The 25,592-nt window shown below is 44.4% G+C and overlaps 1 protein-coding gene across 1 annotated transcript in view; it reads left to right on the top strand.

Annotated features, from left to right (window-relative positions):
- The window catches only part of LOC124613349 (sodium-coupled monocarboxylate transporter 1-like), a 119,163-nt gene that overhangs the window by 11,349 nt on the left and 82,222 nt on the right, over positions 1 to 25,592 (top strand). Inside the window, exons 3-4 of the mRNA XM_047142045.1 lie at positions 2,638 to 2,755; positions 3,076 to 3,143. Coding sequence (XP_046998001.1) covers positions 2,638 to 2,755; positions 3,076 to 3,143 — 186 coding nt within the window. The remainder of the gene's footprint in view (positions 1 to 2,637; positions 2,756 to 3,075; positions 3,144 to 25,592) is intronic.

Below are 25,592 nucleotides of genomic sequence, written 5' to 3'. Positions count from 1 at the left end.
GTCGTAACACATCTGAAATGTAACGTCCACTGTTCAAAGTGCAGTCAATGCGAACAAGAGGGTGGCCGAGTCTTGTAACCAATGGCAATCCATACCATCACGCTAGGTGATACGCCAGTATGGCGATGACGAATACACGCTTCCAATGTGTGTTCACCGCGATGTCGCCAAACACGGATGCGACCATCGTGATGCTGTAAACAGAACCTGGACTCATCCGAAAAAATGACGTTTTGCATACGTGCACCCAGGTTCGTCGTTGAGTACACCATCACAGGCGCTCCTGTCTGTGATGCAGCGTCAAGGATAACCGCAGTCATGGTCTCCGAGCTTATAGTCCATGCTACTGAAAACGTTGTCGAATTGTTCGTGCAGATGGCTGTTGTCTTGCAAACGTCCCCATCTGTTGCCTCAGGAATCGAGACGTGGCTGCACGATCCATTACAGCCATGCGGATAAGGTGCCTGTCATCTCGACTGCTAGTGATACGAGGCCGTTGGGATCCATCACGGCGTTCCGTATTACCCTCATGAACCCACAGATTCCATATTCTGCTAACAGTCATTAGATCTCTAACAACGCGAGCAGCAATGTCGCGATACAATAAACCGCAATCGCGATAGGCTGCAATCCGACCTTTATCAAAGTCGGAAGCGTGATGGTACGCATTTCTCCTCCTTACACGAAGAATCACAACAACGTTTCACCAGACAACGCCGGTCAACTGCTGATTGTGTATGAGAAATCGGTTGGAAACTTTCCTCATGTCCGCACGTTGTAGGTGTCGCCACCGGCGCAAACCTTGTGTGAATGCTCTGAAGAGCTAATCATTTGTATATCACAGCATCTCTTCCTGTCGGTTAAATTTCGCGTCTGTAGCACGTCATCTTCGTGGTGTAGCAATTTTAATGGCCAGTAGTATATACTGAATTTCGATTTAAATCGCCTATGTCACTAGACCTTCTCAGGACCGCTTTGCCTAGAAATGTTCTTACTCCCTTTGGACGTTCACTAACTAATGCAACAATTAAATTTTCTCCGCTAACACCGTGGAATATTCTCGCTTCATGTCCTACATTTCCATGAAGTTGCGAAAGGTGGTGTCGCTATAAGTAGCCCTTAAAATGGCGTCTATAAAGGAGGTACGTTCCAAGGAGTGAGCTGTCATTGAGTTTCTTTTGGCGGAAAAACATAACATCGCAGATATTCATGGGCACTTGTTGCCAGTGACCTATAGACCTGTGAGTCTTTGGGCGAGGCTCAAACCTGTGCGATCCCCCGCGTGCGGGCAGGTGGCACACAGCTGTGACCCTTGAGTTATTTTAAAGTGCGGACACTTTCATTCGAAGTGATCGACGGCTCGGAATGCAAGACGTCACTGCTGATCTGGACGTCTCAGTCGCTAGTGCTGACACTCGTCCACCAGTTAGGGACAAAAAAGGGTGTGTCCACTGGGTTGCTCGACGCCTAACAGAAGAACATAAAGAGCAACGAAGGGCCATCTGTGCGGATTGCTTGTGTGGTTCGAGGCTGATAGTGGAAATTTTGTGTCGAAATCTTCACAACCGACGAAACCTGGGTTCATCACTTGTATCCGGAAACAAAAGGAAGTGGATGAAGTGACGCAACACCACCTCTCTTCTGAAGAACGAAAAAGCACCCTCAGCAATTCAAGTCGTGGTGATGGTCGTCTAGGACTCTGAAGGCGCTATTCTGTTTGATGTGCTCCCTCTTGGTGCAACGAACGAGGCTGAAGTGTATTGTGTTATCATCAGGAAATTTAAGAAACGGCTTCAGCGTGTCCTTCGCCACAAAAATCAAGACGAACTTCTCCTTCTCCGTGAGAACGCAAGGTCTTAAACAACTCTGCTCACCCGACAGGAGCCCACATAACTTATTTTGGCCTTTGTGCCTTACCCATCCTACAGCCAGGAGCTCGCAGCTTCCGTTTGTTTGGCTCAATGAAGGCTACACCCCACGTGAAGCAGTACGTGAATGATGGGGAAGTCATGGAAGCAGCAAGAAGCTAGCTGCGATGTCGACCAATGCAGAGGTACCAATGCGAACATACGAACTCTCCCAGTATGATGACGTGGAGGCCATTACACTGAACATAGAGTACGTTAAAAAATATGGTTTTGTAGCAAAAAGAGTAGGGAATAATATGGTGTATCCTTAAGAAAGCCAACATGCTTACAGAAAAAAAACCTATTGCATTACTTATCGAACGCCCCTTGCACTTTCGAGACGCAGCTAGCTAAATCACTGGTGCCCTCCGAGGGCCTTAACATCGCTTGTCATATGACAGTTCCCTAAGCAGTGCCAGATTGATGTCATAACTCTAACCCAGAAACACAACAAATAATCAGTTACACACCAGTATACGTAAAATATGTGGGTACAGTTTCCAGACACATGGCATTACTTTCCGTTTTTGGAATTGATTCTTTACCGGAACAAATTTAAAAAAATAAATAAATAAAAAATTAGAAGGTCGCAACACGTGAATCAGCAGTAACCCCCGACACAGGTGGGACAAATATTGAAAGAGAAGAAATTGATAGTAGAAGAATAATAACAGCAAACGTTCGCAAGAGCAAGGCCCGACTTACAGAGGAACGTGTGCTTCTGTTGCAGTACTTGGAGCGCCGCTTCAGCCGTACTATTCGCTTATTTGCATCTGGATTCTTCACACTCAATCTGGTGCTTCACATGCCTTTGTACGTGTACTTGCCTGCTATCGCACTAAGCCAAGGTTGGTTTTAACACTGAAACTAACTACAATCTTAGTAAAACATCGATCTACATTGGCAAAAACACATACAGCTACAGTTTCTTTTAGAAAATGTAGTATTTCCTCAGCATAAAGCAGGTACATAGAGCATGTTGTAACGTGTGAGATATATTTTGTTGCTCGGCAGCCTAGTTTTTTGTTGTATGAATAAAATAGCGTATTAAACGGCACAGTGAAATCCCTTGTTAGTATTGTACGCATACTAAACAGTAGTAGAACTGTCCGCAGCCACAACCATATTAATCGAATCTTTTTTTTTTTTTTTTTTTTTTTTTCCACAGTGTCTGGAATCAGTGTCCACTGGATCACTCCTCTGGTTTGCACCGTCTGCGTTTTATACACTATGCTGGTAAGTAAGCAGTAGTGCAAGGTGATCTTTAGCCGTATAGATTAGTAGAAAGACCTCATATTGCGATGGAGAAGTCGGCAGTCTTAGTGTAATTTATTAAAAAAATTAATGTAAAAACCTTTTATGTATAGACCGCAAGTTTTAGTAAATAATTACAGCACGATGACAAGTTTCGGTTGTTTTTTACAACCATCTTGAGGTCGTTCAAATTGTAAAAAGCGATGCACAAGCAATGGCAAACGTCACCGGTAACTGTAGTCAAGCAGTGAAATGCATTTGCATTGTACGTGCTGAAGATTATGGCAATATGTAGTCGAAAATGTCATCATGAGCGAGTCAGTTTGTATACCGTAAACTCCCAAGACGACGGGAATTAAGAAGAAACATAAATCGGTTCAGTTGGCTCCGAGCACTATGGGACTTAACATCTGAGGTCATCAGTCCCCTAGAACTTAGGACTACGTAAACCTGACTAACCTAAGGACATCACAAACAACCATGCCCGAGACAGGATTCGAACCAGTGACCGTAGTGGTCACGCGGTTCCGGACTGAAGCGCCTAGAACCGCTCGGCAACAACGGCCGGATAAGAAGGAACATTTCCAGTTAAATTACTAAAACTTGCATCACATGCCAGAGATTTTCAAATAGTCAGCTTTTTAAAATGTGCAGAAGTCGAAGATTAAAAGTAAAATGCCACATGTCCAACCTGACTGACAAGTCACGGGAAAAGTCAGTTTCTTGCCTGTGTACCGCTTTTTTTACGATTTGAACAATCTGAAGATTGTTGTGGAAAGGAACCGAAACTAATCATTGTGCTGTACCCGCACGCTGATAAATAAGGGTTAATAATGAATCACCAGTTATCATGCTCCATTAAATTTCGGGAATGCAGCCGCATAAATTCTGCTTCTTCTTCTAATATTTCGGCTGTATATCTTTCAGCCATCTTCAGAGAGAGCCGTACGACTCTCTCTGAAGATGGCTGAAAGATATACAGCCGAAATATTAGAAGAAGAAGCAGAATTTATGCGGCTGCATTCCCGAAATTTAATGGAGCAGTCTTTGCGCCGCGAAAACCTGAAGATTCACACCAGTTATCATGTTTCATTTATTTTCAAAATGAATTTCGGGGATCGTGGAACTTCGTTCAAGAGTGTGAATTAGTAGGATCTACACTCTGATGTATATTTGTTTGCAACCTGTACAAATTTAATACCTAAACGCAGAATTTTAAAAATAATCAAGTAATGCCTGTCATTAATCTTTCGAGAACTGGAAACAAATTATTGGAAGAGCAACAAGTAATTTCTGATCTGAGGATTGCAATGCAGTACTGGATGGTAAGTACAAAACGAAAACTGGTTATGTACACCTATGACATATTAATTTTCTGCAAATATTTTGAGAAATGAGGTCGCAGATGAAATGGACTTCGGATTAGAAACCGTGTCGAACATCACCACAATGAATTTGAAACACTATAGAGTTAGCGCTATTGGTATCTTGAGAGTCATGGATGAATAGCTCTTATAGCGTGTAAGTAATCAACTTGTTAAATTGGGGAACCTGCTTAAGAATAACCAATTGTAATTCTAGGCGCTTCAGTCCGGAACCGCGCTGCTGCTACGGTCACAGGTTCGAATCCTGCCTTGGGCATGGATATGTGTGTGATGTCCTTAGGTTAGTTAGGTTTAAGTACTTCAAAGTCTAGGGGACTTACGTCCTCAGATGTTAAGTCCCATAGTGCTTAGAGCCATTTGAACAACCAAACAGCTCGTGCACTATCTCAATTTCGTAAAGAGAGATTCAACTAGCAACATTCTACTAGCCTCAAAGAATCTTGCCTTCACCGTACGACATTTGCACGCTACAGATAATATACGGCATTGTAGTACGGTTATGTTATGCACGTTACAGCTCTAGTATATTTTACATAAATTTTTACATTTCTATCGCCAGTACTGAACTACATTCCAAGTGGAACACATTTAGTAACAATTTAGAAGGTAAAGATTAGTCCCTTAGTACTAGAAGCTTGGAATTTTATGTGCGAAACAACTCTGAAAAATGAGCTAAAAGCGTTGTTTACAAACAGCATGCTTTATCGTATTGTGACAACTTTCCTACAATTTTAGTATTATCACAATTTCAATTAATATGTCCACCATATACGAGTAGCAATGGTTGCTGTATAGTATCTGAAAGTGTTCGAATGTCTGAGAAAGATCTCTGATTCTGAACTTAGTAACTTATTTTTCTTCCCTTCCTTAAACATTTTTTTTTTTTGAGTCATCAGTCCTCTGACTGCCTTGTATCCCGCCACTAATCCCTTCCTTGCCTCAAGCTATCTCGGAGTAACACTTACAACCTATGTCCTCAGTTATTTGCCAGTTGCATTCGAATTTCTCTCTTCATCTACAATTTTTTACTCTTGTACCATGAAAGCTGTTCCCTGATTTCTTAATAGATGTCGAATCATCCTGTCCCTTTTTATTGTCAGTGTTTTCCACATGTTCCTTTGCTCACCCATCCTGCGGAGAACCTCCACACTTCTTACCTTTCTTGGTCCAAATAATTTTCAACATTCTTCTGTAACACCACATTTCAATCATTTCTATTCTCTTCTCTTCCTGTTTTCCCACAGTTCACGTTTCACTTCCATACTCGTACAATGCTGAGCCCCAAACATACACAGCTAGAAATGCCTTCGCACAACTAAGGAATATGTTTGGTATTAGCAGACTTCTCTTGTCCAGTAATGCCCGTTTCACCAGAGTTTGTTTGTTATGTCCACCACTCTCCTTCCATCATGTTCTGTTTTTCTGCCTGGGTAGCAGAATTCCTTAATTTCGTCTATCTCGTGTTGCCCAGTTAGGATGTTAACTTTCTCACAGTTCTCAACTGTGTACTTCTCAGTAACGTAAGGTACTCTAAAAACATAAATACCAGTGAAAAGTTCAAACAATGGGAAGGTAGGAACCATTTAGCATGAGGCGCGCAGATCTTGAGAGTTGGAACGCTTGCTCGGATGGAATAAGTGTAGCGTTCCTTAACAGACTTTATAATACCACGGAAAACATAGGTGTGGGTAACGAGCATGGTATTTAATCCACTCTAGTCGCGAAAGTAAATCCAGTGCTTTAAATATTGTGCTGTGTCGCTGGGTAATAAAACTTTAAGTGTTGGAACTATTCCGTTATTTAATCAAAGGGCATATAAAATTTCCTCAGCATGCTGGTAGGGCACTGATATGGAATATATATATGGATGGTGTGTTAAATTTCAGTTGCACTTGAATGATCAGCATCAGAAGTTAGAGTTTACCTTACAGCAGACAGAGGATAGCACTTCTATTTTTGGACCACTCACTGTTTTCAAAGAAAAGAAAAGAAATCTGTTTTGACACTAAAAGAAAGTCTACAACGACAGAGTTGGTTATTCATAATGATTCACGCCATTTATTTATGTATGAACCAGCTGCACTTCGTGCTATGTTGAATCGTATGAAATCCCACTTTCAAAATAGGCGCAAAATAAAGAATACACACTCATATACTATACTGATTATCAAAATGGGTATAAAGTAGAATTTACTACCATTAAAGTCCATTCGAACAGGCTTCGGAAAGCCCAACTGTACCGACCGACCGCTGTGTCGTCTTCAGCCTGAATGTGGACATTGAAGGGCACGTGGTCATCACATCGCCCTCCTGGCAGTTGTCATTTCTCGCGATTGGAGCCACTACTTCTTAATCAAGTAGCTCCTCAACTGGCCTCACAATGGTTGAGTGCACACATTTTGGCAACAGCGCTGGGCAGACCCGGTCAGTCATCCATCCAACTTCCAGCGCAGTCTGACAGCACGTACCTTCGGCGATCTGACGAGAACTGGTGTTACCACTGCAGCAAGGCCGTTCACTGTTATCAACAAGGGTACATGGGGGATGCTATAACACTTCAACCAGCTAATCAGATAAAGAAAGTGGTATTTTCTAGTAGACTACCATATTCTGATTCCATCTTGGTGAACACTGGCCGTTGTATGAGATCCAAAAACATCGTTCCTGTATATTTAATTTCTTCTAATCTGGGCGGAAAATACATACATAAAGAAAGCGCTTCCTGTAACAAATATAATGCAGCCGCTGTTTACTGCATCAAATGCAACGATTGACCCTAAAAATACATCAGGAAAGGTGGTAGGTCTTTCAGTAAAATTTTCTGCAACATCTTAAATCTCCTTTAATCTTCGACCTATGGGAAGAGGGGCATAGCATCATAAGGCTCCTCCACAGAAAAGAAAAAACACAAATTTTGAATGTAATGAAAGAAGCGCAAATGGTTAGATTCAAGACATGACAGTGTATACAACACGATGACTAGTTAATTGGTCTTGAAGCATCATGACATTTTGACAAACTGTGATTGCTTGTACGTTTAACTACATGCAAGACAGATTATTTAAAATCATATTTTTGATTTCTTGATGTAAGGAAGCGACGCAGCGCTCTTAATCACGTGTTAAAGTTGCGACATAGCAGCTACGTGACAGCTACTATTTACCTTGGCAGTCAGTGATTCCCAGTGGTCGGTGACGGCAGGGCCTAATTCTGCATGCATCCCCTCCAATGTCTGATTTGACATGGGTAAGATAGTGGCGTGCCTAGTTTGTTCAGTATTTTGCACTATTCCCATCGTTAACTACGCTACTGGCCATTAAATTTGCGACACCAAGAAGAAATACAGATGATAAACGGGTATTCATGGGACAAATATATTATACTAGAACTGACATGTGGTTACATTTTCACACAGTGTGGGTGTGTAGATCCTGAGAAATCAGTACCCAGAACTACCACCTTTGGCAGTAATAACGGCATTGATACGCTTGGGCATTGAGTCAGAGCTTGGATGGCGTGTACAGGTACAGCTGCCTATGCAGTTTCAACACGATACCACAAAATTCATCAAGAGTGGTGACTGGAGTATTGTGACGAGCCCGTTGCTCGGCCACCATTGACCAGACGTATTCAATTGGTGAGAGATCTGGAGAATGTACTGGTGAGGGCAGCAGTCGACCATTTTCTGTATCCAGAAAGGCCCGTACAGGACCTGCAACATGCGGTCGTGCAATATCCTGCTAAAATGTAGAGTTTCTCAGGGATCGAATGAAGGATTTAGCCACGGGTCATATCCCATCTGAAATGTAACGTCCACTGTTCAAAGTGCCGTCAATGCGAACAAGAGGTGACAGACACGTGTAGGCAATGGCACCAAATACCATCACGTCGGGTGATACGCCAATATGGCGATGACGAATACACTCTTCCAATGTGCATTCACCGCGATGTCGCCAAACACGGATGCGACCATCATGATGCTGTAAACAGAACCTGGATTCATCCGAAAAAATGATGTTTTACCATTCGTGCACCCAGGTTCGTCGTTGAGTTCACCATCGCAGGCGTTCCTGTCTGTGATGCAGCGACAAGGGTAACCGCAGCCATGGTCTCCGAGCTAATAGTCCATGCTGGTGCAAACGTCGTCGAACTGCTCGTGCACATGGTTGTAGTCTTGCAAACGTCCCCATCTGTTGACTCAGGGATCGAGACGTTGCTGCACGATCCGTTACAGCCATGCGGATAAGATGTCTGTCATTTCGACTCTTAGTGATACGAGGCCGTTGGGACCCAGCACGGCGTTTCGTATTACCCTCCTGAACCCACCGATTCTATATTCTGCTAACAGTCATTGGATCTCGACCAACGCGAGCGGCAATGTCGCGATACGATAAACTGCAATCGCGAAGGCTACAATCCGATCTTTATCAAAGTCGATAACGTGATGGTACGCACTTCTCCTCCTTACACGAGGCATTACAACAACGTTTCACCAGGCAACGCCGGTCAACTGCGGTGAGAAATCGGTTGGAAACTTTCCACATGTCAGCACGTTGTAGGTGTCGCCACCGGCGTCAACCTTGAGTGAATGCGCCGAAAAACTAATCACTTGCATATCACAGCATCTTCTTCCTCTCGGTTAAATTTCGCGTCCGTAGCACGTCATCTTCGTGGTGTAACAATTTTAGTGGCCTGTAGTGGATGTTATGAGCTATATTTTCGAAAGTGGTCTTAGCCTCAGCGCCGTTCCCTTTTCTTACTGATGCTTGCATATGCATCTACCTTTGAGCATATTACATCGCCACCTTGAGGCCACGTCCTTACCCTCCAGTATTCTGATGACATCTCTCGCACTGCTGCCTTCCTGCACCAGACCTTGTCTGTCGCCGTCACCACCCATACCCCCATCAAAGCCATCCACCCTCACCGCCCCGCCCTGCCTCCACTGGCCGTCCTCCTTCTTCGAGAGTCCCGCCGCTTCTACCGCTCTTTTCTCCGCACTCGTGAACGGGACACACTTTCCCGCCACCGGCAATTACAACGACACATCCGCAACCTGCTTACTGCGAAGAAACGCCATGCCTGGCCCCATGCATGTACACAACTCAACACCACGCTCTTCATAAACTCTTCCAAGTATTTGTCTAGTTCCCACCACCTTACCGGGAACCGCCCCGCCCACCAGTATCCTCCCCTCCTTGATGAACATCCCTTTCCTGACTACCTCAGTAAGGCCAACCACTTTACCTCTCACCTCTCTGATGTTTTTCCCATCCCAGATGATCCCCACTTTGATTATTCCCTCTTCCCTGACGTCATGGACAGTACGAATACCTCTGTTCCTCCCCTTGCTCCTAGCTTCCAGTACTTAGGTCACACACCACCATCTGAACATAACACTCCCATCACTACACAGGACATCAGCCTCACACTCCGCACTAAACGCAACACTGCTCCCAGCCACGACTGCATTACCTACCGCCACCTCAAACACTGACCTCCCTCCTTCGTTTCAGTCCTTGCCACCCTCTACAATGTCATCCTTGCCACTGGCTTCTACCCCGACCTGTGTAAAACCTCCCGTATCCTGATGTTCTCCAAACCCAACAAGCCTTCATCTGATGCCTCTTCCTATCTGTCTCACATCAGTATTCAGCAAGGTCTTGGAATCCATCCTCATCCAGCGCATCCATCACCACCTCCACCAACACCACCTCCTCCCCGACACCCAATGTGGCTTTCGACCTTCCTTCTCCGCCGATGACCAACTCCTCCGCCTCACTCATCTCCTCTCCCTCCAGCTTAACTCCCATCACTCCGCCATTTTTGTCTCCCTTGATCTCGAAATGGCCTACGATCGTGTCTGGCATCCCGGTCTCCTGTTTAAACTCCAAACCTACGCCCTTCCTTCCAACTACATCCATCTGATGGCCTCCTTCCTCTCCCGCCATCCCTTCCATGTTAACATCCATAATGCCAATTCCCACACCTTCTGCCCCTCTGCAGGTGTGCCCAAGGGCTCGGCCCTCTCCCTCTACTCTACCTCCTGTACACATCAGATATGCCCCAACCCCCCCTCCAGTACACCTCTTGCAATATGCCGATAACACCGCATTCATCACCCTCACTCCTACCCTCCAACGGTCCCAACGTCTTCTCCAGAATCACCTTGTGCTTTTTGCCACATGGTATAACCAGTGGCTCCTGAAAATCAATCCTTCCAAGACCCAGGCAATCATCGTAGGTCATACCACTAGCTCCTTCTGGCTCCTGGATTTCTCCCTTACCATCTGCACCCGTCCTGTTCACCCCATCTCCACCCTCACCTACCTTGGCCTCACCATTGACCGTCACCTCACCTGGATCCCTCATCTCCGCTCCATCCAATCCAAAGCCCACAACTGCCTCCGACCTCTCAAACTCCTCTCTGAGCGGACGTGGGGTTGCACCCCTCTACCATCCTCCACACCTACAAATCCTTTATCCGTCCCATCCTCTGTTATGCCAGCCCTGCCAGGATATCTGCCCCCCCCCCCCAAATTATATAAGTCCCTCCAGATCCTTGCAGTGTGCCTCGATTTCCGTATACACCTCCCGTCCCCCAAGCACATCCTCTATGGCCTCATTCCTTTCCCCCATCTGCTCCTATTCCTCGAACATATCCACGTACTCTACACCTCACGCCACCTTGATCTCCCTCACCCCCTGGTTGCTCCTCTCCTCTCCCATCCCCGCCCCCTGCCACATCTTCACTGTTGTGTCCCCCCTACCCTCTGTCTCTACACCCTTCATCTCCTTTCCCAAGGTGGCTTCCATCAACTCTCCCTCTGGATGATGCCCTCTCTCCGTCCATTTATCCCTCTTGTCAACCCTGATCCTCACCCATCCTCACCACCTCCTCCTTTCCTCCCTCCTTTCCCTGGGCTCCCTCCTCCCCCTCCTTCCATCCTGTCTTTTCTCCCCACCTAACCTCTCCCTACCTCCCTTCTCCCCCCCTGAGTCCTTTTGTATTCCCCTCCTCGGCCTTCCCCACTCCCTGTCGCGTCTGCTCAGCACCCCCACCCCTCTTATGGGTCCTCATCCTCCATTGGCTCCTTTCCCCCCTCCCCCTTTCGCTTTTGCTCTCCTTTGCCCCTTTTTTATTTTCCCATCATCTGTCCAGTTTCCCCCACCTGCTCTCGGCTGTGGTATGTCGTATTTGTGCCAACTTTTTAGTGCAGTGTTTAAGTGAGTGTTCAGTGTTGTACGTCTTTCCAAAGTGTTGCGAACAGAAATCATTCTGTCGCTGGATGTGAATTTTATATCTCTTGCGAACAGAAATCAGACTGTCGCCGTGTTGTTTAATTGTCTGTCTATTATTTTTCTGCTGCCTGTGTATTTTATTAGCATCATCAACCCTTTGTTTTATGTTTTAAGTTCCACAATTTTCCGCCATTTTACCTTTAAGTCATCGATTTTATCGCCAACTTTTATTATTTATTATTTATTATCTTCATCTTTTTAAAACAAATTATGTAGGCTGAAGAGCGGCGTAATAAGCTGCTGCCAGCCCGCCCCCTTCACGGGGAATCGAAACTCAATAAAGAAAAAAAAAATTGAAAAATTGCCACCTTTTAAGTTATGACAATATTCTCAGGCTGGCAACACATTCACTTATAACGTTAGGTTCAATTATCATGGGTTCATGTAACGATGTTCGTGAGTATAAGTCCTCAAATAATCGTTTATAATAGAAGAAAACTTCAATGTATTTTATCGTTGCATTAAAGTGCTTAAATATGTAGCCGGCCTCTGGAGATGCGGCTGGAAGCCTTGAAAATGGCAATTACTGCCAGCTGTCATTAGTATTTTCATTCGTCATAACCTGCAACAACAAGCAAGGCTTAAGGGGACACTGAACTTCTCATAACTGCTATGTTAAATAACTTACATCTTTCCTTGCGCATCATGCACAACAAAGATAATTTTCTTGTGTAGCATTGTGGGAATTCTTGACACCTTTTGTGAAAGGGACTTCAGCTCATTGGTATTTATTGTTGTGGCCATAGTGCTCAGAGCCATTTGAACGATTTGAGCCGTTACGGCATTTTTTTATATCTGACAAAATTTTCATCAACTTGTGAAATGTTTATGGTAAATTGCCTAAGTAAGTGACAAGGCTTAGTGATGGTCATTTCATCGCAGCGACAATGATAACAAAAGTTAATAAAGCCACCAAGTAGGCTAGGAGAGTATTTATGTTGGAAGGACGACATAAGCAGTTGTACCAAATAACTTATACAGTGAATTGACTACATTTAGTTCCAGTACGATAGACGTAGAGCATTTATGGGCACTGACTCTAAATCACGCTCTGGAGATGTATGTGCCAAGTAAGTGGATTAAGGACGGGAAAGACCCATCGTGCTTTAATAAGAACATTCGGAAAATGCCAAGGAAGCAAAGATTGTTGCACTCTCGGTTCGAAAACGAAGTTTTAAATGCCAACAAACGAAGTTAGTAGGAATTCGTGTGGCTATAAAAAAAGATCGAAGCTTACCCTAACTTCCACAGTCATGCTTAAGGGAAAGACGTTGCCGAGAACCCGACAAAATTCTGAATATACGTAAAATCACTGTCACGTTGAAGGCTTCTATCCAAACATTCGTCAACCTGTCAGGAGTTGCAATAGAGTGCACGAAACGGGAGCACAGGAAACGATGGAAATGAAATGGAGGTATGGCGTCATTGGCCGGGAGGCCCCTTGCATGGCAGGTCCGGCCGCCTTGGTGAAGTTCTTATTACATTAGACGTCACATTGGGCGACCTCCACGCCGGATGAGGCAGAAATGATGACGAAGACAACACAACATCCAGTCCCTGAAAGCAGAAAATCCCCGATCCAGTCAGGAATCGAACACGGGCCCATAGGACGGCAATCCGTCACGCTGACCACTCAGCTATCGGGGCGGACACAGGCTGGCTGGCTCTGAGCACTATGGGACTCAACCGCTGACGTCATTAGTCCTCTAGAACTTAGAACTAGTTAAACCCAACTAACCTAAGGACATCACACACACCCATGCCCGAGGCAGGATTCGAACCTGCGACCGTAGCGGTCTCGCGGTTCCAGACTGCAGCGCCAGAACCGCGCGGCCACTTCGGCCGGCGCGACCACAGAAAACGTTAAAGAGAGTGGACTCAGTTTGCGAACTGAGCTCTACAGAAAACACATGGGAGTGAACCGATCTTAGTACGTACTGCACTGGACAGGAAGCAGTGCTAATACCAGGTGATCAAAAGTCAGTATAAATTTGAAAACTGAATAAATCACGGAATAATGTAGATAGAGAGGTACAAATTAACACACATGCTTGGAATGACGTGGGGTTTTATTAGAACCAGCAAAATACACGCGTTCGAAAAATGTCCGACGGATGGCGCTTCATCTGATCAGAATGGCAATAATTAGCATAACAAAGTAAGACAAAGCAAAGATGATGCTCTTTACTGTAAATACTCAATATGTCCACCATCATTCCTCAACAATAGCTGTTTCATCTCCTATCACATCAGACAGGCCTTCTCCCTCAGAGAGGCCTTCAATGTACTTTTTCCACTCACCTGATCACTTCTCTGCATTTAGCAATGGAATTTCCTTTGCATTCTTAATGTTAACACTCTTGTTTTGACTTTTCTTGATTCTGAGTCAGTCCTTCCAACAATCATTTCTTTTTCGGTTTCTACACGTTTTTAATACTGCCATTTCGTCTTAGATTCGCTGCACTTCCTATTTATTTCACTCCTGAGGATCTTGTACTTCAGTATTCATGAATTTTCCTGAACATTATTGCACTTCATTCTTTCATCCAGCAACTGAAGTAATTTATGTGTTGTCTATTGTTTCTTCGCAGTTGCCCTTTTTATACCAATGTTTTTTAATCCAATTTCTGTGATTGGCCTTCTTAGTGATATCCGTTCCTGTTCAGCTAAACTGCCTGCTTTGGTACTTGTTATCGCAATATCTTACCGCAGAAAACTTCAAGCGTATCTCTTCATTTCTTAGTTCTTCCATCTCCCACGTCTTCACACGTGAGGTGCGTATACGCTTAAAACCTGCTCGAGGTGCCATAGAAACGCTAACTAGGTAGCAAAACACAAAGGCGTTCCGGAAGCAAAGGTATCAATATGAATGAGCGCATTACTCAGTCATAATATCTAAGGACATACATTCCAGACTAAATAGAATCTGAAAAGTTTTCGTATAGAAACTGAGAAATGCTGGCGCCATGATATTAATTTTTAGAACTATAAACTCTCATAATTTCGATAACATCACAATTTACACAATATAAAACCGAAGTGTGCCCTCAGCATTGCCAGTATTCCATAAAGTACTATGCGATCATTAAAATGACAGGAATGCTTGTTCTTTCACTCGTTTGCGCCTATATTGGGAAAATTAGTCTTTGTGTTATTTTTTCTCTCAGAAAATGCTATTTTCCTTTCCGACCTTCCCTTTTAAATTTACTATGGTTTATAGGTTCTAGCTGACGTCTTATGAATCGTGTCGAATATGTTGCTGACAGCAGGCATGGCCAGCCTGTGAATGAGCCCATTTACCTGGATGGAACGTTTAGTGGCCCAACCGAAAGCACACCTGTGGCCCAGTGCTGGAATAAGCAGCTATAATGCATGTACTGTTGACCGATATCACGTTACTCCAGATATGGTGTTTGCTACAGTAATCTGGTCTGGTTGTGTACAGCAGAATGTTAATATCCATATTTCTTTTATAATTTTTGCCAAAAAATTTTCAATAATTTCCATTTTACGTAAGAATATCGTACTTTTGAGGATTTTATTAGTATGTCTAAAAAAAAAAAAAGAAAAATACTTACGAAGGGTGATATACATTCGGTACATTCAGGTTAAAACTACTTTTATCGGAAACGCAGTGATAACAGGATGCTAATTTATGCATACATTCCTTCGTTCACATGCCTCTTCACAACGTGTCCCTCCCCCTACTTCCTCACGAACTCCGCGTCTTCCAACTCACACTGTCTCCCTCTTCTACCTGCCTTTCACGCCCCCTTCCATTTTCATCTACTCATTTCTATCCATTTACTTATCCCTTCTCTGTCCATCTTCTCTTCATCACTGTCTCTATCCATCGCCTCTTCATCCTCTCCGTCAATGTCCTTCACCACCCACTCTCTGTTCATCTCCTTTACCCCATGTCATCCTCCTATCAATCTCCTCTACTCCTTCTCTCTGTCCAAATCTTCGTCCCCCATTTCTGGCCATCTCGTAACTTATCCCAATCTAACTCCTCCTCCCCTAACTCTGTCCAATTTCTTCTCCCTCTGTCCAAATGGTCTCACCCCTCTCTAACTCCTTCCACCCATCTCTTTCTGTCCATCTCCTCTTACTCAGTGTCAGTCTGTCCATCTCCTACTCCCCTCTCTCTGTACATCTCATTTTCTTCCTATGTCCACCTACTCCTATGGCAGCCACGCCGAATGGGTGTTAGGTGGTTTTTATCCCCCCCCCCCTTCCCCCCAGCTGTATTTCTTTCCAGACTAAGCACCAAATTTGGTTGAAATACATCCAGTGCTTTAGAAGGAGGAGTGGAGTATACATAAATACATGCGTCCTCGGGTTCTTTCGCGGCAGCATTCTGAACACACACACACACACACACACATCCATTTTATATACGTATGCAGGGTGTCCAACCAAAGAGTCGTTAGGTATCTCAGCAGATGTCTCTGATGTCTCGAAAGATATTTGTAATTTCGTGTTCGTACTGTGTAGCTGGAATGAGTGCAAAAAAATATTGTTCAGCCTGTCTTTTCATGCAACGCCCAGTGGGGACGGAAAGCGTCTGATTGTTTCTCATTATGAAAAAAAAAAGGTTTTTCAGATCCTTTTGCCTCCCTATTCGAAAGAGCTATTCCAAATAAGTCATGTGCGTCATTCGTTTTATTTACATGTAAGGAAAGTAAAACGCGAAGAACATCCAGAACTCCAGCGACGACTGAGGAGACTGCTGCCATGCAGCAGCGCTGCTCATTAGCTTTTGGAATACTGGATATTCTTCATATTTTAATACCCCTGTTAATAAATGTCGGTAAAATGAATATCGCACTACTCTAATTTGGAACCGCTCTATCAAATAGGCAGTCATACTTCCGCTTTAAGAAAACATTTTGTTCCTAACAGGAAGGAAACCAACGCTTTCGGTCATCTCGACTGCTAGTGATACGAGGCCGTTGGGATCCATCACGGCGCTCCGTATTACCCTCATGAACCCACAGATTCCATATTCTGCTAACAGTCATTAGATCTCTACCAACGCGAGCAGCAATGTCGCGATACAATAAACCACAATCGCGATAGGCTGCAATCCGACCTTTATCAAAGTCGGAAGCGTGATGGTACGCATTTCTCCTCCTTACACGAAGAATCACAACAACGTTTCACCAGACAACGCCGGTCAACTGCTGATTGTGTATGAGAAATCGGTTGGAAACTTTCCTTATGTCCGCACTTGTAGGTGTCGCCACCGGCGCAAACCTTGTGTGAATGCTCTGAAAAGCTAATCATTTGTATATCACAGCATCTCTTCCTGTCGGTTAAATTTCGCGTCTGTAGCACGTCATCTTCGTGGTGTAGCAATTTTAATGGCCAGTAGTATATACTGATTTTCGATTTAAATCGCCTATGTCACTAGACCTTCTCAGGACCGCTTTGCCTAGAAATGTTCTCACTCCCTTTGGACGTTCATCGGACAAACTGTTGGTTGACTCTCTGTTAATCCATCATGGACTCGGGACATTAGCTGGTAAAGTAATAATCAATTAAATTCGCTAACAGCCTTGTAATTGAAATGTTATTTTGTTTTGTTTTGGCTACCAGCTCCGGCATTCCACTATGATAACTTCAGGCCCCATGTGATTCTCCCAAAAATAAAAGATATTGTCATACAGTGTCATATATTTCTGGATGTTGTGAATTCAAAACCGTACCCGATGTACATCATTCGAACACTTGATTGCATAGTAGAATGCCGGAAATGGTAGTCAAAACAAAATAAAATATCACCTCAATGCACGGCTTTTGGATAATTTCATTGATACTGGTGTTTCTGATAAAGTATGATTGTAAGAGCAACTTCATACCAAAAAGAGCGCGATAAAAAAGAAATGATCCTTCCTAGCGCCCATTATGAATCTACCTTTGAAGCTTTACGCTGTGTCTCTAAAAGTAAAATACCAACTATTCTGGACAATTCTTTTGAATGAAGCTCCCACCATTTGACTGTAAAAATTATTTTTTTTATTATTATTTAATCGATATTTCGGCCTTAGGCCATTTTCAAGTAGAAAAATGGAATAAACGAAGTATAAATCACAAAGCAAGAGATTGGACAACCATGAGAATGGTGGATAAATAATGTGAATCTTTACATTTATATGTTAGAGGACATCAGACTGGTATGAAATACTAGCCCTTGGCAGAAAAGCATATCTGGTCGTACAGCAGAACTGTCATTAGCAGAACTGAGAACATCTCTAAAACACGTAAATAATTTACAGACTTTCATTTGTGCAGTCTAGAGCACAGCTGTTGTATGAAATACTAACTATTAAATAAATATGGACCACACTTATGTCTGAACAGCAGCCGGAATGGACACATATGAAACGATCTTAGAAAGATCGCCTGAGAGATATCACAGTTTGCAGAGCATAATCTGTGTTGTGTTAGGGCGCAAGGTAGCTGAATTGTTTATTGCACGATAAATACATTATCTTTGCATACATTGGTACATATCAGTGTTCACAGTATATGACTCGGAAGCCCACTATTAAAGTTCACATGTAAATATTGTCAAACGTCTAATCGTAATATATTTGTAATGTAGTAAATTGTGTAAGGCATGGTTTCCTATATACGTGAGTAGTAATATGTGCTGTTACAAATTGCAGTAGCATTAGTGTCGCATATTTGAAAAGTGCAACACCGGATAGGCAACAGAACAGCAGCCAGAACGAATAAGTTTTCTAGAACGTACTCGTAATACAAAGGAGATGCAAGAGAAAGGGCGCTGGTTTTTGGGGATTGGCCAGAAATGTTATGTAGACATATGAGGTATGTGAGCTCGCGTGGACAGCCTCGAGGCGTGGCAGTGCGTTGGCGGTGACCGTATGTAGTCACACGAGACTCAGCAGAGCGGAGGCGGGAAGCGCCAATGGGGATGGGGGGCGTGGCCTACTGTACAGTGTGAAGGCGGAGGCGGTGTCGACCAAAGCCAGCTCAGGAGGGACGTCTGTGTGGGACATGCCTGCGGCCTTGTAGGATGTGCTCTGGCTTGCTCACATTCATACATAGCCAGTAACTCCCTCCATGGGATTTTGGAACCCGGAGTAGTGTACTTTCATTCAAATCGTTATCCATGTGTTACTTAGACGAACAATTAAAGGTTGTGGTTATTCAAGTCTTGTCTTTGTTCGACTACTTCTAGACCAAGTTCCATAACCCTTTCAATCTTCTAGTTAGTCATCTCCACGTTAGCTGATTGGACGGATCTTCTCCAGTCTCTACATCTATATCTACATACATACGGTGCGTGGCGGAGGGTACCTCGTACCACAACTAGCATCTTCTCTCCCTGTTCCACTCCCAAACAGAACGAGGGAAAAATGACTGCCTATATGCCTCTGCCCGAGCCCTAATCTCTCTTATGTTATCTTTGTGGTCTTTCCGCGAAATGTAAGTTGGCGGCAGTAAAATTGTACTGCAGTCAGCCTCAAATGCTGGTTCTCTAAATTTCCTCAGTAGCGATTCACGAAAAGAACGCCTCCTTTCCACTAGACTTCCACTCGAGTTCCTGAAGCATTTCCGTAACACTCGCGTGATGATCAAACCTACCAGTAACAAAACTAGCAGCCCGCCTCTGAATTGCTTCTATGTCCTCCCTCAATGCGACCTGATAGGGGTCCCATACGCTCGAGCAGTACTCAACAATAGGTCGTATTAGTGTTTTATAAGCGGTCTCCTTTACAGATGAACCACATCTTCCCAAAATTCTACCAATGAACTGAAGACGACTATCCGCCTTCCCCACAGCTGCCATTACATGCTTGTCCCACTTAACATCGCTCTACAATGTTACGCCCAAATATTTAATCGACGTGACTGTGTCAAGCGCTACACTACTAATTCAAACATTACACGATTCTTTTTCCTATTAATCTGCATTAATTTACATTTATCTATATTCAGAGTTAGCTGCCTTTCTGTATACCAATCACAAATACTGTCCAAGTCATCTTGTATGCTCCTACCGTCACTCAACGACGACACCTTCCCGTACACTACAGCATCATCAGCAAACAGCCGCACATTGCTATCCACCCTATCCAAAAGATCATTTATGTAGATATAAAACAACAGTGGACCTACCACACTTCCCTGGGGCACTCCAACTGATACCCTCACCTCCGATGAACACTCACCATCGAGGACAACGTACTGGGTCCTATTACTTAAGAAGTCTTCGAGCCACTCACATACTTGGGAACCAATCCCACATGCTCGTACCTTATTTAGGAGTCTGTAGTGGGGCACCGAGTCAAACGCTTTCCGGAAGTCAAGGAACATGGCATCCCTTTGATACCCTTCATCCACGGTTCCCAAGATATGCGAAAAAAGGGCGAGTTGCGTTTCGCAGGAGCGATGCTTTCTAAATCCGTACTGATGCATGGACAGCAACTTCTCTGTCTCAAGGAAATTCATTATATTGGAACTGAGAATGTGTTCGAGAATCCTGCAACAAACCGATGTCAAGGATATTGGTCTGTAATTTTGAGGATCCGTCCTTCTACCCTTCTTATATACAGGCGTCACCTGCGCCATTGTCCAGTCGCTCGGGACTTTACGTTGGGCAAGGGATCGCGATAAATGCAAGCTAAGTGCTTGTCATTGTGGTCTAGACCACTTGCTGGACGCGATATGAAGACATTTTTTCTGGTATCAGATACGGCCTTAGGTCGTAGAATTAGAATGCAGTCATCACGCCACGAGTTAGAAATCTACATCTACATCTACATTTATACTCCGCAAGCCACCCAAAGGTGTGTGGCGGAGGGCACTTTACGTGCCACTGTCATTACCTCCCTTTCCTGTTCCAGTCGCGTATGGTTCGGGGGAAGAACGACTGTCCGAAAGCCTCCGTGCGCGCTCTAATCTCTCTAATTTTACATTCGTGATCTCCTCGGGAGGTATAAGTAGGGGGAAGCAATATATTCGATACCTCATCCAGAAACGCACCCTCTCGAAACCTGGACAGCAAGCTACACCGCGATGCAGAGCGCCTCTCTTGCAGAGTCTGCCACTTGAGTTTATTAAACATCTCCGTAACGCTATCACGGTTACCAAATAACCCTGTGACGAAACGCGCCGCTCTTCTTTGGATCTTCTCTATCTCCTCCGTCAGACCGATCTGGTACGGATCCCACACTGATGAGCAATACTCAAGTATAGGTCGAACGAGTGTTTTGTAAGCCACCTCCTTTGTTGATGGACTACATTTTCTAAGCACTCTCCCAATGAATCTCAACCTGGTACCCGCCTTACCAACAATTAATTTTATATGATCATTCCACTTCAAATCGTTCCGCACGCATACTCCCAGATATTTTACAGAAGTAACTGCTACCAGTGTTTGTTCCGCTATCATATAATCATACAATAAAGTATCCTTCTTTCTATGTATTCGCAATACATTACATTTGTCTATGTTAAGGGTCAGTTGCCACTCCCTGCACCAAGTGCTTATCCGCTGCAGATCTTCCTGCATTTCGCTACAATTTTCTAATGCTGCAACTTCTCTGTATACTACAGCATCATCCGCGAAAAGCCGCATGGAACTTCCGACACTATCTACTAGGCCACCTCTCTTTGGAATATGGATCGTAACCAGCACGACATCACATATAACGACAAAATGGCTTTGGGAACCCCTTTTAGATTACTTGAAAACCTGTGCGCTGACCAGCAGCAGAGCCAGAAGCCAGGACAGAAAAGAAAGAGGTCTCCCGCTTTTGAGAAAGAAGGCGCCTGAAGAAAGAAATACAGGCTGGGACTAGCCCAGTATCAGACGGCGCCTGGGGGCAAGGAGGACACCCTGGAAGGCTGCCAGAGGCGGTGCAGCCTCTGTAGTAGCGGACGAATGGCGCCCGGAGTCGAGGAGGACATCCCGGAAAGCGGACAGGGTCGCCCGAGAGCAATGCGAGGACGCGGACGACGCTGAGAGGACAGCCGGCAGCCATGGCGGGCAGCGCAGGGTCGCAGATGCCACAGAGGAGATGCATCAGCACCGGCAACGACAGAAAGACGTGTGGGTAACATACGGCACGAGGGCAGACAGCAGGCGTGTCGGGACACGGAGATATTGTTTCCAGTGCAGGTTCTTATGTGCCTGAATAGCAACTTGGGCAGTTCGTTAGTTTACCGGGTGTGCTAAAATCATTACTGCAATCATTTGAAGGCACTAAGGATACTCTAAGAGAGTTGCTTGACAATTGTGATCTTGCATTTTATAACGCCTCTTCTTCTTGATGATTTGGTTTGATTTGTACTTGGCCTCGGCTAAAACTCGGCGACAGTCGGTAGAGTGTTGAGATCGTTATCAAGTTACGAAGACGACGTTACACAAAACGACAGTGCTGAACCGAAATGTCGACGTGCGTGAGATATTTACTTCACCAAGAATCGCAATTAATCGTTCGTAATCGATGTTTAGCTGATTAATGATGAAATATTAATAATAAAACCAATACAGTCACATCCACAACACATTCCCTACAAGTGGTCGTAATTTCAAGTATCTAAGAAATCGTAACAGTGGGTTTGTTATTTGAGTCAAAGATTCTACACAAGAGCCGAGAGCTACAGTCAAATACTATCGTTGAGCGTATTTATTACTCGGAGTTTCATGTCAATAATTTGATAAAATTTTAAATCACAAACGCACGACTTGGAACGAGAGGGTGTTTTATTGCACAATATCAGTCACTTCCTAACCGAGCTTTGAGAAGAAAACTTTCCCAGGTGTTGGCGGGATTTATATTATATGCTTCGGACGTATCACTGAAGTTCCATAAACCACTGGCTATTATGAATGAAAATTGTCTATCAGTGTTCGTTGCCTAAATAACTGCCTAAGTTGTTTAGTTCAATTATCTAGATTATCTAGTTAAAAGTTCACTTTATTCTAGTAGGTAAAAGTTCTCCGTTCGAATTCTAATGCCGTGATATTTGAAGTCAGAAGATCGTATCACTGCGTCATAATAGATCGCAATTATTCAATATCAAAAAACAATCTAAGCGCTCCTACATGTACGAGCATTCAAATATATGACTTGCTTCGGCTAACTCTTGTAACGTAGTGACAATGCATTGAATTATACTTAGTCATTACTCACGATTCCCAATGAGTACTCACACGGAATATTCTTTGGGATCGTTGGTTCTACTTTGCGAACGTTACTTTATGCTAATTTTGCGATTTATTATGATTTTGATATTTATTTTAATGAAATTTACTCTTTCTGTCGTAGATTGCTAAATTGTCAAGTCTTAGATTCCTGATTTAATTACTTGTTATTGTCCTAACAATAGTGATAAATGGAACTTCCTTCGCTTATTCTCTTGTCTGGGAATTTGGCACTTGGGGGGAAATCTTTGGGGTATTGGGAGCTAATTTTTGACTTTTATTTCTCGTCCGAGGAAGTGGCATTACAATTTTAACTTGCAGAACCAGAGTAGCACGATAACCTTCTGAAAATGGTTAAAACTAAAATAGTGGGCTCAGCACGTCGCAACTTTTTAATCAAAGATCTAAGCGCCACTTGGTGAGATGTGCATGCCATATTAGGTAGTAAAATGACACTTACTTCTACACATGTCAAATGTATGCAGTTCGGCAGGAACGAGAGGAAAGTACGCATATAGCTCAGTGGGGCTCGAGGTTGGATATCATGCACCACCATTCCAGGGAAGGAATCAGAGGTACCAAGCAAGAATCGGATGTAGGAGGCAGCTTTGCTTTCATTTGGAAATCATGCAGAACAGTGTTTATCAAAGCAATTTACGATGGCAGGAAGAAGAAAATAGCACATATGCGAGGTAAGCAGTTAACGTTACGAGAGGCTCTGACAGAGGAGAGCGTGATAGCCTCGACCGAGAAAAGGTGATCACTCGATGTGGTGGTGCAGTGCCATGACCGAGAAGAAAGCCACCAAGGTTCTCATGTGTGGGAAGAAAGGCCATATGGCGCATAAAGGATTAAGAGACCTGGGGACAACTGTATCAAGAAAATGCAGGGAAATGGACCAATCATGAGAAGTGAGGCGCTCACAATGTCATTCATCAAGTCACAGAGGCCCATGTCGGTAACGTGTTTTCCGAGTAAACTAAATAGTCATTATGCGAGAGATGGTCAGAAAGCGTTTGTCGTGCATACAGGAGTATGACAGGCAGGTGGCCCAGACTTCTTCAAAGAACATGGAGTCATAAACAGTTATACTACCGGCAGACAGTTGATCCATGGGAGCGGATCAGAATGAAGACGGAGCAAGAGTTTGAGCTCTGAGTGGTGCAGATGGTATTAGAAGTCTGAAAATTGCTAATATGGTTGTCCACATACTGAAAAGAGAAGACTCTTCAGAGAAACCTCAGACACGGAGTGAAAGGCCTAGAAGTAAATGAAGACGGAGTCACAGTGTGAGCTCTGCATTGTAAATTCGAAGAAAACAGAAGGATCTTGTGAGAGATGCTTAATCGTGAAGCAAGAAATTCGTGGGAAGGCGAGAGCGAATTTTGACAGGAACTCAACAGAGGCAGACAACAGGTAACGCCGGAGAAAATCAAAATGAGAACAAACAAATTCTTTCAGCGTCAACAACAGGAGCCGGTGAGGCACGGCTGTGTCGAATAAAAATATAGGCGAATGGAATGAAACAAGCTATAATTCTGAAACAGGAAATCACCAAGGGCGTGTATTTACCTGAGGTATAAGTAAAAGTAGAATCGGAACAATTCCTGACGAGTGAGCTGAACACTACAGATGAGAGTATGTTACTACACTCCTGGAAATTGAAATAAGAACACCGTGAATTCATTGTCCCAGGAAGGGAAAACTTTATTGACACATTCCTGGGGTCAGATACATCACATGATCACACTGACAGAACCACAGGCACATAGACACAGGCAACAGAGCATGCACAATGTCGGCACTAGTACAGTGTATATCCACCTTTCGCAGCAATGCAGGCTGCTATTCTCACATGGAGACGATCGTAGAGATGCTGGATGTAGTCCTGTGGAACGGCTTGCCATGCCATTTCCACCTGGCGCCTCAGTTGGACCAGCGTTCGTGCTGGACGTGCAGACCGCGTGAGACGACGCTTCATCCAGTCCCAAACATGCTGAATGGGGGCAGATCCGGAGATCTTGCTGGCCAGGGTAGTTGACTTACACCTTCTAGAGCACGTTGGGTGGCACGGGATACATGCGGACGTGCATTGTCCTGTTGGAACAGCAAGTTCCCTTGCCGGTCTAGGAATGGTAGAACGATGGGTTCGATGACGGTTTGGGTGTACCGTGCACTATTCAGTGTCCCCTCGACGATCACCAGTGGTGTACGGCCAGTGTAGGAGATCGCTCCCCACACCATGATGCCGGGTGTTGGCCCTGTGTGCCTCGGTCTATGCAGTCCTGATTGTGGCGCTCACTTGCACGGTGCCAAACACGCATACGACCATCATTGGCACCAAGGCAGAAGCGACTCTCATCGCTGAAGACGACACGTCTCCATTCGTCCCTCCATTCACGCCTGTCGCGACACCACTGGAGGCGGGCTGCACGATGTTGGGGCGTGAGCGGAAGACGGCCTAACGGTGTGCGGGACCGTAGCCCAGCTTCATGGAGACGGTTGCGAATGGTCCTCGCCGATACCCCAGGAGCAACAGTGTCCCTAATTTGCTGGGAA

The sequence above is a fragment of the Schistocerca americana genome, chromosome 4 (genome assembly GCF_021461395.2).
Source record: "Schistocerca americana isolate TAMUIC-IGC-003095 chromosome 4, iqSchAmer2.1, whole genome shotgun sequence".
Taxonomy (NCBI): domain Eukaryota; kingdom Metazoa; phylum Arthropoda; class Insecta; order Orthoptera; family Acrididae; genus Schistocerca; species Schistocerca americana.
The sequence above is the reverse complement of the archived record's forward strand: the minus strand, read 5'-3'. Positions and strand labels throughout refer to the sequence as shown.